The 15,856-nt window shown below is 40.2% G+C and overlaps 1 protein-coding gene across 4 annotated transcripts in view; it reads left to right on the top strand.

The window, feature by feature from the left end:
- LOC147026510 (netrin receptor UNC5B-a-like) overlaps positions 1–15,856 on the top strand; it is a 384,386-nt gene that overhangs the window by 106,892 nt on the left and 261,638 nt on the right. For all 4 annotated transcript variants that reach the window (XM_085881974.1, XM_085881972.1, XM_085881973.1 and 1 more), the window contains exon 2: positions 13,728–13,943. In XM_085881974.1, coding sequence (XP_085738100.1) covers positions 13,728–13,943 — 216 coding nt within the window. The remainder of the gene's footprint in view (positions 1–13,727; positions 13,944–15,856) is intronic.

Here is a 15,856-nt window from a genome sequence, read left to right as displayed (position 1 = left end):
AAAAACACAATGTAAGTCCTTCTGGCCTTCCCTATACTTCTCCATCAACATTCTCAAAGCAAACATTGCATCAGTGGTGCTCTTTCCTGGCATAAACCCATATTGCTGCTCACAAATCATCACCTCTCCTCTCAACCTCGCTTCCACTACTCTTTCCCCCAACTTCATGGTGTGGCTTAACAACTTTATCCCTCTGTAATTTCCACAGCTCTGCACATCACCCTTGTTCTTGAAAATCGGAACCAATACACTTAATCTCCACTCCTCAGGCATCCTCTCACTTTCCAAGATTTTATTAAACAATCTGGTTAACAACCCTACTGCCATCTATCCTTAGCACTTCCATGCCTCCACTGGTATACCATCTGGGCCAACCGCCTTTCCACTTTTCATCCTCTTCATAGCAGTCCTCACTTCATCCTTACTGATCCACCCCACTTCCTGATTCTATATATATATGTATATATATATATATATATATATATATGTATATATATATATATATATATATATATGTATAATGATATAATAATCATTTGTCAGTCATATTTTATTAACATTTTCTTTGTTCATTATTGTTATAACCATGGTTATAAAAACCATTTTTATTTTTACTGTATAACGTTTTTACGTCCGTCAGGTTTAAGTCAAACACTGAATTCTACAGTACAATTGGTTTAATATTTGCAAAAACATACAAAAAATCGAAAACAATTTACAGTAGTTACAAACAAACGAATGTTCTTGTGGCTGAATGGAAGCAAATCCCCACAGCAATGTTCCAACATCCAGTGGGATGCAGACTGGAATGCAGAAAGAGTGGAAGGCATAGGTCGCAGAACCTTTCACAGCTTCACGAATCCTTTCTTTATCTTTCAATATCATCGACACAGTAGAGTGTGAGAACTTAAGATCACGTGTGATCGCATTCACTTTCTTTCCTCCTTCGTAATGTTTGATCACCTGCATTTTCGTGGCGAGATCAATGGCCTTTCTTTCCTTCTTGGCAGGTTGAGGAGGAGACAAAGATAATTTCCTCTTGGTAGACATCTTGGGGGTTTGAAGTAAAAATTTTAAGACAAACGGATACGGATAAACTGCGCTATACCGAGACCACACTAACACGCTAGCACTGCCAGGCGCTGGGGTGGAAACTGTCGCACGCCCAGCTGGGCAACACTCGCGCTGCCAGACGCGGAGCAGTCGTGACTAGACGTGCAGTACATATTGCTGTCACGGCGTGGTCATAAAGTCATCAGTCGTAAGTCGCATAGGTCGTAAGTCGACGACTCCTGAATATATATATATATATATATATATATATATATATATATATATATATATATATATATATATATATATATATATATATATATATATATATATATATATATATATATATATAACAAGCCTGGTGTTGGTGCAGTGGTTAGGGCAGTGGCTTGGGATCCAAAAGGTCCTGAGTTCAAGCCCCGTTGGGCCACTGAATTAATACACCAGGGGGTTGACTCAGCCTGTTATCCTTCCGAGGTCAGCGAAATGAGTACCAGTATACTGGGCCAGTGTATACCCCGGTTAAAATAGGTGTACCATATCCCTGTGTCGTAAGAGGTGACCAGGGTTGCGTTAGGAAGGGCATCCGGAGTAAAACATGTGCCAAATCACTCTGCGGATCATACGGATGATCCGCTGTGGCAACCCCTAACGGGAGCAGCCGAAAGAAGAAGAAGAAGAGATATATATATATATATATATATATATATATATATATATATATATATATATATATATATATATATATATCCTAACACAATGCACAATGCACAGGTTTTATATATATATATATATATATATATATATATATATATATATATATATATATATATATATATATATATATATATATATATATATATATATATATATAAAACCTGGTGTTGGCGCAGTGGTTAGGGCAGTGGCTTGGGACCCAAAAGGTCCTGAGTTCAAGCCCCGTTGGGACACTGAATTTATATATATATATATATATATATATATATATATATATATATATATATATATATATATATATATATATATATATATATATATATATATATATATACCAAGTCGAAAACACCAGGGGGTTGACTCAGCCTGCCATCCTTCCGAGGTCGGCGGAATGAGTACCAGTTGTACTGGGCCTGGTGTATGCTCCGGTTGGAATAGGTGTACCATATCCCTGTGTGTCATAAGAGGCGACCAGGGTTGCGTCAGGAAGGGCATCCCGTGTAAAACCTGTGCCAAATCATTATGCGGATCATAACGGATGATCTGCTGTGGCGACCCCTAATGGGAGCAGCCAAAAGAAGAAGAAGATATATATATATATATATATATATATATATATATATATATATATATATATATATATATATATATTGTTAAAATAAGTGAGTTGTATTGTAAAATAATCCAAGTGCCACATAATTATAGTTTTCAGGTTATAATAACCCTGACATCAACGCACTTGTCTTGCGTTCTTAGAAAGTAGATTGGGGATAGTTCATGCCACAATCAAGATCACACAAGGTGCCGTGATCACACACTAAAAAAGGAGAGCACATTTCAGCATTATTTAACCAGAATATAAATCTTATACTTTTATTTTAGCTATTTATATATGATGGACTATCTTTCTCAACTAACTCTTTTGTTCTGACACTCGGCTGTTGCTGTCCTTTCAAAAGATTCAGCTATTGCTCTTGAAATATTGTTATAGAAAATGTCTGCATCTTCTATGCAAGCAAGGAGAACCCATCTTTTTTGTTTTAGAATCCATGGAAGAGTCACTCTGCCCAATACGTCAACTTTATTATATAATCAAACCACACTTCAATGATAAAACTTAATGTTGGGGAGTGTCGTCCCCCCTAAATTAAGTTTTATGCTAAGTCGTTAGTTTTTTGAGTTTTAGAAACCATTATTATCTTTAGAAACCAAAGAACCATTCTTCAATATATTTATTATGGCATCTGCATGTTGTGATGTGTGCATCGACGCATATCCAGGGAATTGCAGCAATAATCACAAAAGGACAACTATGGATTAGATTTGTGATGCTAGTTCTCTGAACCAGATGCAATGATAGGTGTGTGTGTGTGTGTGTGTGTGTGTGTGTGTGTGTGTGTGTGTGTGTGTGTGTGTGTGTGTGTGTGTGTGTGTGTGTGTGTGTGTGTGTGTGTGTGTGTGTGTGTGTGTGTTCCACCATGAGCCTTCAGTCCTATAAAAAACATTGCGTACTGATATAGATATCTTCAAATGAAATGAATGAATGAACAAAAACAGACAATTGGAGAGTTCATTAAACAGGATAGCCCATGCAGTGTTCAAGTATATACTTCAATTTTAATAAAATAATGATTTTTTTTAAATCGCTTAAAAATCCGGAAGTTTACTTACTGAGGCATGTTATCAGAATATTTTTCACCTCGATACTGTGCCTCACATGCCACATACATACCATGTATATATAATAGGGGTTGATGGTGGACCACGATATACTGTTGATATAGAGCATGGTTCTGGGAAGTTTTAAAGAAGGTCATTTGTATTCTCGTGTTGAAGTTTATAAGTAAATTTAAATAAAGGTTTAAAGAGGTTTTAAAGGTGTTTACCACCATTTTATCTCGTGTCGATTATACCACCATGTCTGGCACATTACATTAGTTCTTTGTTGCTGTTGTTTGTATCCTTAATGAAGTCCTTAAAAACAGTAAGTTTTCTGTTTGGAATGATTTCAAATTTTGTTTGACTGCCAGACAGGCACACAGAGTAAAAATATTATCTCCTTCCTCCTCACATGCCCAATTTAGGAGATGAATTAAAAGCCAAAGTACTGTAAAATGAGAAATTTGTCTTCCTATTCATGGTCCGATTCATGTTAAAAATATAAGATTGAATTTAAATAAGTTGTACCTCTATCATCAACTGACAATCATAAACTGATAAGACGGATGTACAGATGGATGGGTGGATATGAACCAATTGCTTAACCCATCTTTTTGATTCACGTGCATGGAGTATTAACACAATTTATGCGATCCAATATATTAGAAGGGGGATTCAGATTGGGTGTGTTTGCATTGCCATATAAGTTTCTTCCCTTTAATTGACTGTGGGAAAGTGCCAAGCTGGAAAATGTTTGTATCACATCCACCTGCCAGTGCATTCATTGACGTGCAGCATACAATGCGACAAGTCTTGGCTGATTTGTCGATAATATTTGTGTTTAATAGAATAACCTTTGTGATGATGGTCATGGTTTATTTCTTTACAAGAAAGAAATGCTGATTTTGTGGGTTTGATTTTTCAAAACTTTCAAACACCACCTGGATCCATCACTGAAAATTCAATGAAACTCATCTCAGTCGAATAATTCAAATGTTATGCCTGTTGCTGCTGTGTCTCTATTTCCTTGTTTGCAATAATAAGCTCCGTGAAAGTCGATGCTCGAAGAGTGCCTTTGCAAAAATAGAACTCATCTTCGGGTGTGGCATACACTTTGGTGAATAATAATTTATCACTCGTGCTTTTGTTCTTGTGGCTTCAACATGTCAAGGCTATACAGAGGCGAAGGCTATTGAAGGAGCAGAAACTTGAATGGACATAAAGAAGAGTTGTACATGTGATGTATATGGACACTGGTGCATGGAGGAAGGATTGTAAAATGGCATGCTGCACCCAATATTACTTTTTCCCCCCTTTTTTTGGTTTATTGTTACTTCTTTTTGTTGTTTTGTTATCCCCTCAACTTTTGTAGATACAAGGGCATTTGGAACAATTCCCATTGATCATCTTTCTTTTCTGTTTTTTGTTTGTGTACTCAGTCAAGGCTCGTTGGAGAGCTGGAACACAGAATGGACAAGGACACAACAGAATATATGGGACAATAGAAATAGAGGGGGAAATGCCAACAGCAGGGATAAGGAACAAAATCAACGGAGATGGATGAGCAAGTGATGCAGTAACAATGAGGGGTGGAAAAGATGAATACAGGTGCAAACTCTCAGGAAGGAAAATGTGGAAATTTAGGGGATAGGGGTGTTTAATGGGAATCGAAAATATCATGGTTTTGGATCGGGGATGATCTGAGATGGTGGTGAACAGCTGACTTTAAGATCTGGAGGGAAGAATGCGATTGAAGAGAATGTGGAAGTTGATTCCACTGGTGGTTAGAAAGAGGAACAAATGCTTACAGATGAGCAGTGATTCTTGATTTTGGAAGTTTCACCAGAAGGGGGTTGATGGTGGTCCTAGGGGATTGGAGGGAGAGAAAGCATGGGAAGCAGTGGGTGCAACACCAGAATGGAGGCAGTAGAAGACAGAGAGACCACCGATCTGTCTGCGATGGGAATGCGATAAGTCCAGAGTCGGCTCCGTCTATATCGATATTTTTATTTATTTATTTTTTCGATATCGATATTATACAAAAAAACCAAAATGTAATTTTTTTTACCCAGGTTTCAAAAATCTGCATTGGTCCAATGGTCCATTACGTATTCATATTTGATGTATACATCATTGACACGGTAATTTTTCAAAGTATTTCCAAACAGGGCTTTTTTTTTTCTCCATAACAGAAACAGTTATTTTACTTCCAAAATCAACTTGTATTAAAATAATTTTGTTTTAAAGCGAGATCAGTATTTGTAATCGGCACAGGTCAGAATCCATCGCTATCGCCATGCCGGTAATAACTATCACAGAACGCTGTACCCATATGATCATACCGGTATTGCTATCGCAGATCACTGACTCTGCACAGGATTTCTAAAGAACACCCAATTCATATAAAATAATAACCAATTGGCAATTGCTTAAAAACCAGCCATGAGACCAAAGATAAACGCGATCGCTTGTACGGATAATTAGATGCGAAGTGTTAAAAGTTAAAACATACTGTACTTGTCTTGACATCATACGTTCCACTGTTCCTGTTCAATGTTTAGTCGAGACGTCGAGTGCATCAAAGCTTTTGAAACCGTGTATGATATTTAAAGATTTTAAACGTCTTTCTTTGATTTGTTGATGATTTTAAAATCGATTTTTTTTATTTGGGTATACTGGTATATTCAGGATTTCAATAATGGTGTATCAATATGAAAAATTACATCGATATAACCAGTATATCGATATATCGCCGGACCCTAGTCCAGAGACTCAGCCTCATTGTGGAGGACTCCATTGATCTTGATGGATCTTGATAGGTCAAGCTGAGCATGGTGCAAGCAGTGGCAGCAGCTCATAAGTGTGACCAGCACCTCATCAGGCTGTGGATGAAGGCTTTGTTGGTGGATAGGTGTTGTTCAGGTGTGTCAAGGAAGGACTTTATGTCTGATTTTACTGGTGTCGTTGGAAATTGCACAAATGAATGTGGAATTTGCACTTTCATTTCTACTTATGCTCCAAGTGGCTCACACCCAAACACAAATTATAAGACAAACATGGTATAATATTTTAAACACTTCCCTATTTATACATTCCCTCCTGTATTTTCGACATAGCACACTTATGTACAGTAAGGACATTGGATGGAATTGTATGATTTTGTGGATGTATGAAAGCACTTTTAGAATCCATCCATCCATTGGGACCAGAGTCTGTGCAGAGCGTTGGTGTTTCCTAAGCAGTCTCCTTGGCTATTGGACACAATCCTGGACGGGTCGCCACTCTGACACAGAACACCAGCAAGCTGGCACTCATTTTGCCAATGGGTCGCCACTCCGACACAGTATACCTGCATGCTGGCACTCATTTTGCCAACCTCAGAAGGATGACAGGCAGAGTCAACCCCACCTAGTATTAATAACAGTAGAGTGGGATTTGAACTCAGGATCTTGGGATCTCAAGCCCACCACCCTAACCATTAAGGAAAAGTACTAGGCATACTTTTAGAATGCAAACAAGAAAAAAATGAAAATATATAAATATTGAAGGCTTGAGGATTTTGGATGACAAATATATAAAGGAAGACTTTACATTTCACATGGCCTAAGAATAATAAAAAAAAACCTCATCTCTTATTATCTGTGGAACCGCCTTCCATAATATAAGCTGTTGTGTCTCATTCTTCCCTCCAGGGCTTCAAGCAGGCAGTGCACCTCCACCTCGCATCATCCCCCATCCTAATCCATAATCTTTATCACCCCCAATAATGCTCCTTAACCCAACCCTCTCACTTGTTGATGTCAGTCTCTCTCTCTCTCTCTCTCTCTCTCTCTCTCTCTCTCTCTCTCTCTCTCTCTCTCTCTCTCTCTCTCTCTCTCTCTCTCTCTCTCTCTCTCTCTCTCTCTCTCTCTCTCTCTCTCTCTCTCTCTCTCTCTCTCTCTCTCTCTCTCTCTCTCTCTCTCTCTCTCTCTCTCTCTCTCTCTCTCTCTCTCTCTCTCTCTCTCTCTCTCTCTCTCTCTCTCTCTCTCTCTCTCTCTCTCTCTCTCTCTCTCTCTCTCTCTCTCTCTCTCTCTCTCTCTCTCTCTCTCTCTCTCTCTCTCTCTCTCTCTCTCTCTCTCTCTCTCTCTCTCTCGTCATTTTTCTTTTCTGTGCCAAAAAAAACATTCGAAACGAGAATGGAACTCGGTAGAGCGCATACCTCCACCACATAATGCCTGATCTCGGAGAACATATCGGGCCCAATACATTTTTGAAATATCAGGCTATATATCGTTTTTGGCCCTATCTCTCAATAGTGAAGAATAAATTTATAAATTAAATATATCTTGTATCCAGATCCAGATTCGGATCTTCACCAAAATCTAATCAGTTTGTCCTTGTCACACACACAGCCTGCCCACCAAATTTCATCCAGATCCATCCACAACTTTTTGAGATATCCTGCACACAGACACACAGACAGGGGTGAAAACATAAGTACCTTCACCTTTGGTGGTGGAGGTAATATATCTCATAATATATCTTAATGGCTTGATTTCCAATCATCAATTTGGTTTCAGACCAGGTCACTCTACCCTGGATATGCTGCTTCTGCTCTCCCATCAATGGATGGAGGTCCTCAATGCCAGACAGGAAATCCGAGCCGTATCCCTGGACATATCACGTGCTTTTGACACAGTCTGGCACCCTGCCCTACTCACCAAACTCTCTTCCCATGGTATTCAAGGCCATCTCCACTCATGGCTCGCAGACTTCCTCTCCTGTCGCAGTCAACGTGTGGCCCTAAATGGAGTTCTTTCATCCCCTCTTCCTGTGCAGGCTGGAGTTCCTCAAGGTAGCGTTCTGGGCCCTGTTCTTTTTCTGGTTTTCATCAATGATCTCTCGGACTCTCTGGAAAATCCTCTATTTCTCTTTGCCGACGACTCCACCCTCTGCCATACCATCTGTCATCCCTCAGACCGGCAAGCAGCAGCTTCTTCACTCACTGCAGATCTGGATAAAATCACAAACTGGTCCAACACGTGGAACATGTCTTTCAATCCAGACAAATCTCACACTCTCACTATGTCTCTTCGAAAGGACCGTTTACAAACCCCCCCCCCATCCACTTTCTCAACAATCCTCTGGAAGAAGTCTTTTCTTTCAAGCTTCTGGGTCTCACTATCTGCCATGACCTTTCCTGGGAAAGTCACATTTCCAACCTCGCCTCAAAAGCCAGTCGCCGACTGGGAATCCTCCATCGTGCTAAGTCCTTCCTCGGCCCTCTTGAGCTCCTGACCACTTACAAAGCTTTTGTCCGTAGCCTGATGGAGTACTGCTCTCCCCTCTGGGCTGGTGCTCCTGCCTCCCACCTTTCTCGGCTTCACGCTGTCGAAACCAGGGCATTTAAGATCATCGGCATCTCCCGCAATGAAGCTGAGTCTTTGGGCCTCTCACTCAATCACCGCAGGTTGGTCGGTGGTCTTTCTGTCTTCTACCGACTCCTCTCCAGCCTTGCCCCCCTGCTCTCTCTGCGATTTGTCCCCACCACATTCCCACAGGGCGCTCAAGGTCCGCCAACAACCCCCTTCTGGTAAAACTACCAAAATCACGAATCACTGCTCATCTTCACTCTTTCATTCCTCTTTTTCCCGCCTTTGGAATAAACTTCCTCACTCTATTCTTTCCCATTCTTCCCTCCAGGCTTTCAAAACAGCTGTTCACCACCACCTCTTATCTTCCCCCATCCAAATCCTCGATCTTTTCTACCCCCGATAATCCACCCAAGCCCACTTCCTTCATTTCTCCTACTTTCCTTCCTGAAAGTCCCTGAAATGTCCATCTTCTCTTCGCCATGTTCCCCGTCCCATCCCCATCCCTCTCCCTTCCACAGTTCACCTAATGTGTCTGTTCCCCACTGTTTTGTCCCTTCCACTCCCGCCCCTCTTGTCTCATGCCTCCTTGCTGTGAGTTGTGTGTTAGCTCTCATACGAGCCTCGACCAAGGTATACAAAAAAAAAGAAAAAAAAGAAAAAAAAAAGAGGACAGCACTGTCAGTGACCCCACTTCTTTTTGTTTAAACATGAGAATGCAGACAGCCTGGTTGAGGTAATACCTTTGATAAGGTAATATTAAATAATTTTCCTGTCCAGCTGGATGCATTTGACTGAATAAGATTTATCTTCACACATTCATCAATGGTGTTCTGATGCATTTGGATGAACAGTTATTGGCTTTTTCTATTTGTTTCGAGCTTTCAGCATTTTTGGCTCCACAATGTTCATCGCTGTGCCATAATATGAGCTTGATTGCTGACCAAAGTACACCTTTAACCCAGTGGCTTCAATTAACTTACATTCGTTCGAATAACTTTGTGCTGTGCTCCTCGGCTTTGGTGATAATAGCCTTTGTGATAAACGTTTCATGGCTGTCCTTTTTGGGTGTATCTGCCGACCTTGATAAAAAATTATTTTAGCGAAGTTTATCAGCCCTTTGAATGGCGAGTGCTTTGTACACAGTCTTGGAACTTCGTCGTGCTTTCTTTACTCTGAACTTTGATTTGCCAAAAGCTGGTGAAATTACTTGATGTATTGTTTGAGATATTGAAGTGAGATCTACCAGCTTTTCAAATTGAAAGTGTAGGAAAGCAAGTTGCACATGTGGGGGGAGGGGAGGGGGGGTCTCAATGTGTTTGTGTGTATATGTATATATATATATATATATATATATATATATATATATATATATATATTCTTCTTCCTTCGGCTGCTCCCATTAGGGGTCGCCACAGCGGATCATCCGTATGATCCGCATAGTGATTTGGCACATGTTTTACGCCGGATGCCCTTCCTGATGCAACCCTGGTCGCCTCTTACGACACAGGGATATGGTACACCTATTTTAACCGGGGTATACACCGGCCCAGTACACTGGTACTCACTTCGCCGACCTCGGAAGGATGACAGGCTGAGTCAACCCCCTGGTGTATTAATTCAGTGGCCGAACGGGGCTTGAACTCAGGACCTTTTGGATCCCAAGCCGCTGCCCTAACCACTGCGCCAACACCAGGTGTGTATATATATATATATATATATATATATATATATATATATATATATATATATATATATATATATATACATATATATATATATATACATATATATATATATATATATATATATATATATATATATATATATATATATATATATATATATATATATATTGTTGCGAATTCGTGCCTGCCGGCGTGCGATCGACCACTTGACTCGAATGGCGGCCGCCTCGCCCACCAGAACGGACAATTCTGTCGTGACCCTCTCGGAACAACGCTGGGAGCCAGTCACGGGTGGGGGTTTAACCCATATGCAAATTTCCGGATCAGGATGAGCTCGGGGGCGGAGCCACGCTCGCCCATTGGACGGAGGAAAAGTGGGCGTGAACCTCCCCTGATCCTCGGATTTGCATATTTCGATTTCACACGGACCCACCTGGAGGCGGGGCCAAGCCGCTCCGCGCTTGCTGATTGGACAGATCAGAAGTGGGTGTGTAGCATTCTTGATCCGAATTTTCCCTCGGAAAGGCCGCTATTTGCACTCGCGGCTCGGTGCCTATCACTTGAACGAGCCTAAGACAGCCCGATGCTCAGTGTTCACAGGTGATGCGGGAATGGCCGTAGAAGGAGAGAGGTGAGGGTGGTGGAGGGCTTTTGGTGGTGGTTTGATGGTTATGGCGGTTGATTCAAAATAAAGACAGAACAGAAAAACGCCTAACTCAAAGCGTCGCAGCCCGAATGAATCACATAAATTCCCTCTAAACAACGGGTTTGGGGCAAACTACACATGTACTTAGAGTTATCTCACCTACTGGACCTGAATGGTGGTTTGCGAATTTCCACAGCCGTAACAATATATATATATATATATATATATATATATATATATATATATATATATATATATATATATATATATATATATATATATATATATATATATATATGTATGTATATATATGTATGTATATATATATATATATATATATGTATGTATATATATATATATATATATATATATATATGTATGTATGTATGTATGTATATATATATATATATATATATATATGTATATATATAGGAAGATGAAAAGTGGAAAGGTGGTTGGCCCAGATGGTATACCAGTGGAGGCATGGAAGTGCTTCCGAGAGATGGCAGTGGGGTTGTTAACCAGATTGTTTAATAAAATCTTGGAAAGTGAGAGAATGCCGGAGGAGTGGAGATTAAGTGTACTGGTTCCGATTTTCAAGAACAAGGGTGATGTGCAGAGCTGTGGAAATTACAGAGGGATAAAGTTGTTAAGTCACACCATGAAGTTGTGGGAAAGAGTAGTGGAAGCTCGGTTGAGAGGAGAGGTGACGATCTGTGAGCAGCAATATGGGTTTTTGCCAGGAAAGAGCACCACTGATGTGATGTTTGCTTTGAGAATGTTGATGGAGAAGTATAGGGAAGGCCAGAAAGAGTTCCATTGTGTGTTTGTGGATTTAGAGAAAGCTTATGATAGGGTGCCAAGAGAGGAGTTGTGGTATTGTATGAGGAAGTCGGGGGTGGTGGAGAAGTATGTGAGGATCGTGCAGGATATGTATGAGGACAGTGTGACAGCGGTGAGGTGTGAGGTAGGAATGACGGACCGGTTTAAGGTTAAAGTGGGATTGCACCAAGGATCGACTCTGAGCCCTTTCCTGTTTGCAATGGTGATGGACAGGTTGACGGACGAGATCAGACTGGAGTCTCCATGGACTATGATGTTCGCGGATGACATCATGATCTGTAGGGAGAGTAGGGAGCAGGCTGAATTGAGCCTTGAGAGGTGGAGGTACGCACTGGAGAGAAGGGGAATGTTAGTCAGTAGGAGTAAGACGGAGTACATGTGCGTAAATGAGAGGGAGGGTGGTGTTATGGTGCAGTTGCAAGGAGTTGAGGTGGGGAAGGTGGATTGGTTTAAATACTTGGGATCAACTGTCCAAAGTAACGGAGAGTGTGGGAGAGAAGTGAAAAAGAGAGTGCAGGCAGGATGGAGTGGGTGGATAAGAGTTGCAGGAGTGATTTGTGACAGAAGGGTGGCTGCAAGAGTGAAGGGGAAAGTATACAAGACGGTAGTGAGACCAGCTATGTTGTATGGTTTGGAGGCGGTGGCGCTAACAAAAAGACAGGAAGCAGAGCTGGAGGTGGCAGAGTTAAAGATGCTGCGATTCTTGTTGGGAGTGACGAGGATGAATAGGATAAGAAATGAGTATATTAGAGGGACAGCGCAGGTAGGACGGTTTGGAGACAAAGTGAGAGATGCGAGATTGAGATGGTTTGGACATGTGCACAGGAGGGAAATGGAGTATATCGGGAGAAGGATGTTGAAGATGGAGCCACCAGGCAGGAGTAGAAGAGGAAGGCCAAAGAAGAGGTTCATGGATGCGGTGAGGGTGGACATGCGGGTGGTTGGAGTGTCAATGGAAGATGTGGAGGATAGAGCGAAATGGAGACGGTTGGTCCGCTGTGGCGACCCCTAACGGGAGCAAGCCGAAAGAGGAAGAAGAAGAAGATATATATATATATATATATATATATATATATATATATATATATATATATATATATATATATATATATGTGTGTGTTTGTGTGTATAGAATCCCAATGCTACAGACCCCCTCAGCTGCTGTACTGGCTTCATCGCCAATTGGCAAATCATCAGCGACAGCGCAGACAGGGTGAACTGTGCTTTGATGAGGTAATAACCATTCTGGCAAAAACAGTCACACTCAATTGGTCAGTGCAATGACCATTGGTTGCATGAAAGAAAAAACGGGCACACCTGATTTGTCACAGAAGCGACCAATCGACGAGTGAATATCATTGACATAGTTACGGACACGCAATCTCTTTATTACAGTGGATTCCTTTGTTTTCTGCATGTTTTGTATCTGGTATTTGGTGTACCAAACTACATTTGTCTTGTCATGTTAAAAACTATGAATACATATTTATTTGATTCTATAAGTTGAATGGTCAACAAAACAAAACATATAACATGCAAGACAAGCATTGAGCTTGAGTGCTTTTGTTGTGTGAGTTTTTACTGTAGTTCAAATTTTATGATTCTTGTTTGGAGTGATGAGTGGAAATAACAACATTTATTGTTAAGTATGTTTTTAATACAATATCGAGGCTCATTGAAGAGTTTGGTGACAGAAGGGAAACAGCAAATTTTGTGTCTTGGTTCTATGCTTGTTCTGGGCCAAATAACTACATTTTGTTATTTTCACAGAACGAGGCCAAGTGTCAGCATTTGCGCAACCTTCACCACTTGCCGAGTCCCTTCCACGTTTCCTCACTGAGCCGGAGGATGGCTTCATTGTGCGGAACAACCCTGTTTTGCTTAGTTGTGCCGCTTCACCTGCAACCCAAATTTACTTCAAATGCAATGGCGAGTGGCTTCACCAAAAGGCACATAACAGCCAGGAGCATATTGACGACAGCACAGGTGAGGCTTCGGTTGTCTTCATATTCCAATGATTTCATTTATCTGAGATGAAATTTTTGCATTTTCTTTATTTTATCTTATATGCAATTGAGTGCCCTAAGATTTTATGTCTTTCAGTTCATTTTTTTTTCTTCCTTTTTCATCTGACATGCTTTGATTTTGGTTATATGATACCTATAAGTCAAAAATGCACATTATACATATAAATCATCTTTCAGAAATCAATGAAGTCATGGAAAATAGAGAAAAGAACAGATTAATTTCAATCCCAATGGTTTCACTGAACAAATTAAATTTGGGTTATGAAGTAAATTCTGCATTTTAATGTCTCACTGCAAACACAATACCCATCTGGTTGGAAACTTGAAACAAGGAATAATGTAAGTTTATTATGAAAGTCTTCAGTAACCCTTTATAAAAGTTTTTAGTTCAGGTATCATGGAGGAGCAGAACAACAGATGTTAATGTGTCAACTGACATAGATATAAGGACCTGACCCCTTCACATGGAGATTGAGGGTATCATCCATTTATTACAGAGAGGAAGTAACTTGGTCAAGGTGGAATTACCTGAGCAGAAGCCAAACCAAGGTGGTCAAATAATATAAGAAAAGATAGGAGTCATATGGTCTGCTGAAATGATAAATTCAATTTTACTTGTTATGGGAAGACGCTTGACTGCTCTGTTGCTGTGAGCAATTTTGGCATAATCCTTATGAATTGTAGTAACATTGGATAATTTCCATCACAGACAGGTGCCATTCAAATAACGACACAGAAAAGGGCAGAGACAAGAAGAGAGAGAAATGATCATGTCTTGAGTATTATTTATTAACTAAAAAGGGGACATCTTTTTTTACTTTCTGTATACCAGAGAGTGACGTGTCACTTATAACTCAATGTTTGCTTACCAGAATTTGCTATAACTGTTACAAGCAAAACAAGAAAAAGAGCAATCAGAAATTGCAGACCCTTACCTGGACTTGAATTCTGTGGTGTTTGTAGTTTTGTGTACTGGTGTGCTACGTAATTAATAAGAGACATCATTAGAACTGCCACTTTACAACTGCTGGCAGTGATGACCGGGTACCAAGACGTCGCGCTTTGATCGGACACCTAACCCTGACCCATGACGTTTTTTTGCTATTATTCAATTGAATTCAGAATGGGATTAAAAAATATTCAATTCAAATCAAATGGAAGACCATATAGGTACAGTCCTGCATTGGAGTAATCAGAAGGAACCGAACAAGCAAAAATAAAAGATGGTCATCAGGGGAAACCTGGATAGGATTTGCATTTCAGCTTCCACTCCTCTACCCTCAAACTCATCCAGGCACAGCGAAGTGAGCCTTATTCTTCTATTTCTTCTTCAAAATAAAAATCCCACATCAAAAAATTATTCATCAAAAAATGAATTATTCCTGAACAACCTTGTACATGCAAGCCTTGGGGAACATTTATCTGAAGTTTCCCCCGATCTGTCCAGCTTTTCTGATGAAGAAGATTTTTTAATATGTTCTCAGGTAAATCCAATATGGCTGCCAAACAATGTGACCAATGACATCATATTATGTTTGAACTTTTTCTTCCTCATGGATAGGCAGTAATATGTTTAAAGTTTTGCCTCGATCTGTTCAATCATTTCAAAGAAGAATATTTTTGAAGGTTTAAAATATATGTATACAGTCAAAGCTCGTTACTATGCCACCTCGCTTCTATGCCACTCTCGCTATTATACCACTTTTGCTCAGTCCCGACAAAATTCAATACAAAATAAATTTACTATGCCACCCCCTACTCTCGCTACCATGCCACTACTGTGTGACTGTTAAAAGGCACGAGTCGTGAAAAAGTCTGTATTGCGCAGTGCTCGATTATCACACTCACGTTCAAAGGCGAAGCGACGAACTA

This window comes from Eptatretus burgeri, chromosome 5 (genome assembly GCF_056783735.1).
Source record: "Eptatretus burgeri isolate ZD-2024b chromosome 5, Ebu_testis_v1, whole genome shotgun sequence".
Lineage (NCBI taxonomy): Eukaryota > Metazoa > Chordata > Myxini > Myxiniformes > Myxinidae > Eptatretus > Eptatretus burgeri.
This window is presented reverse-complemented; position numbering and strand designations above follow the sequence as displayed.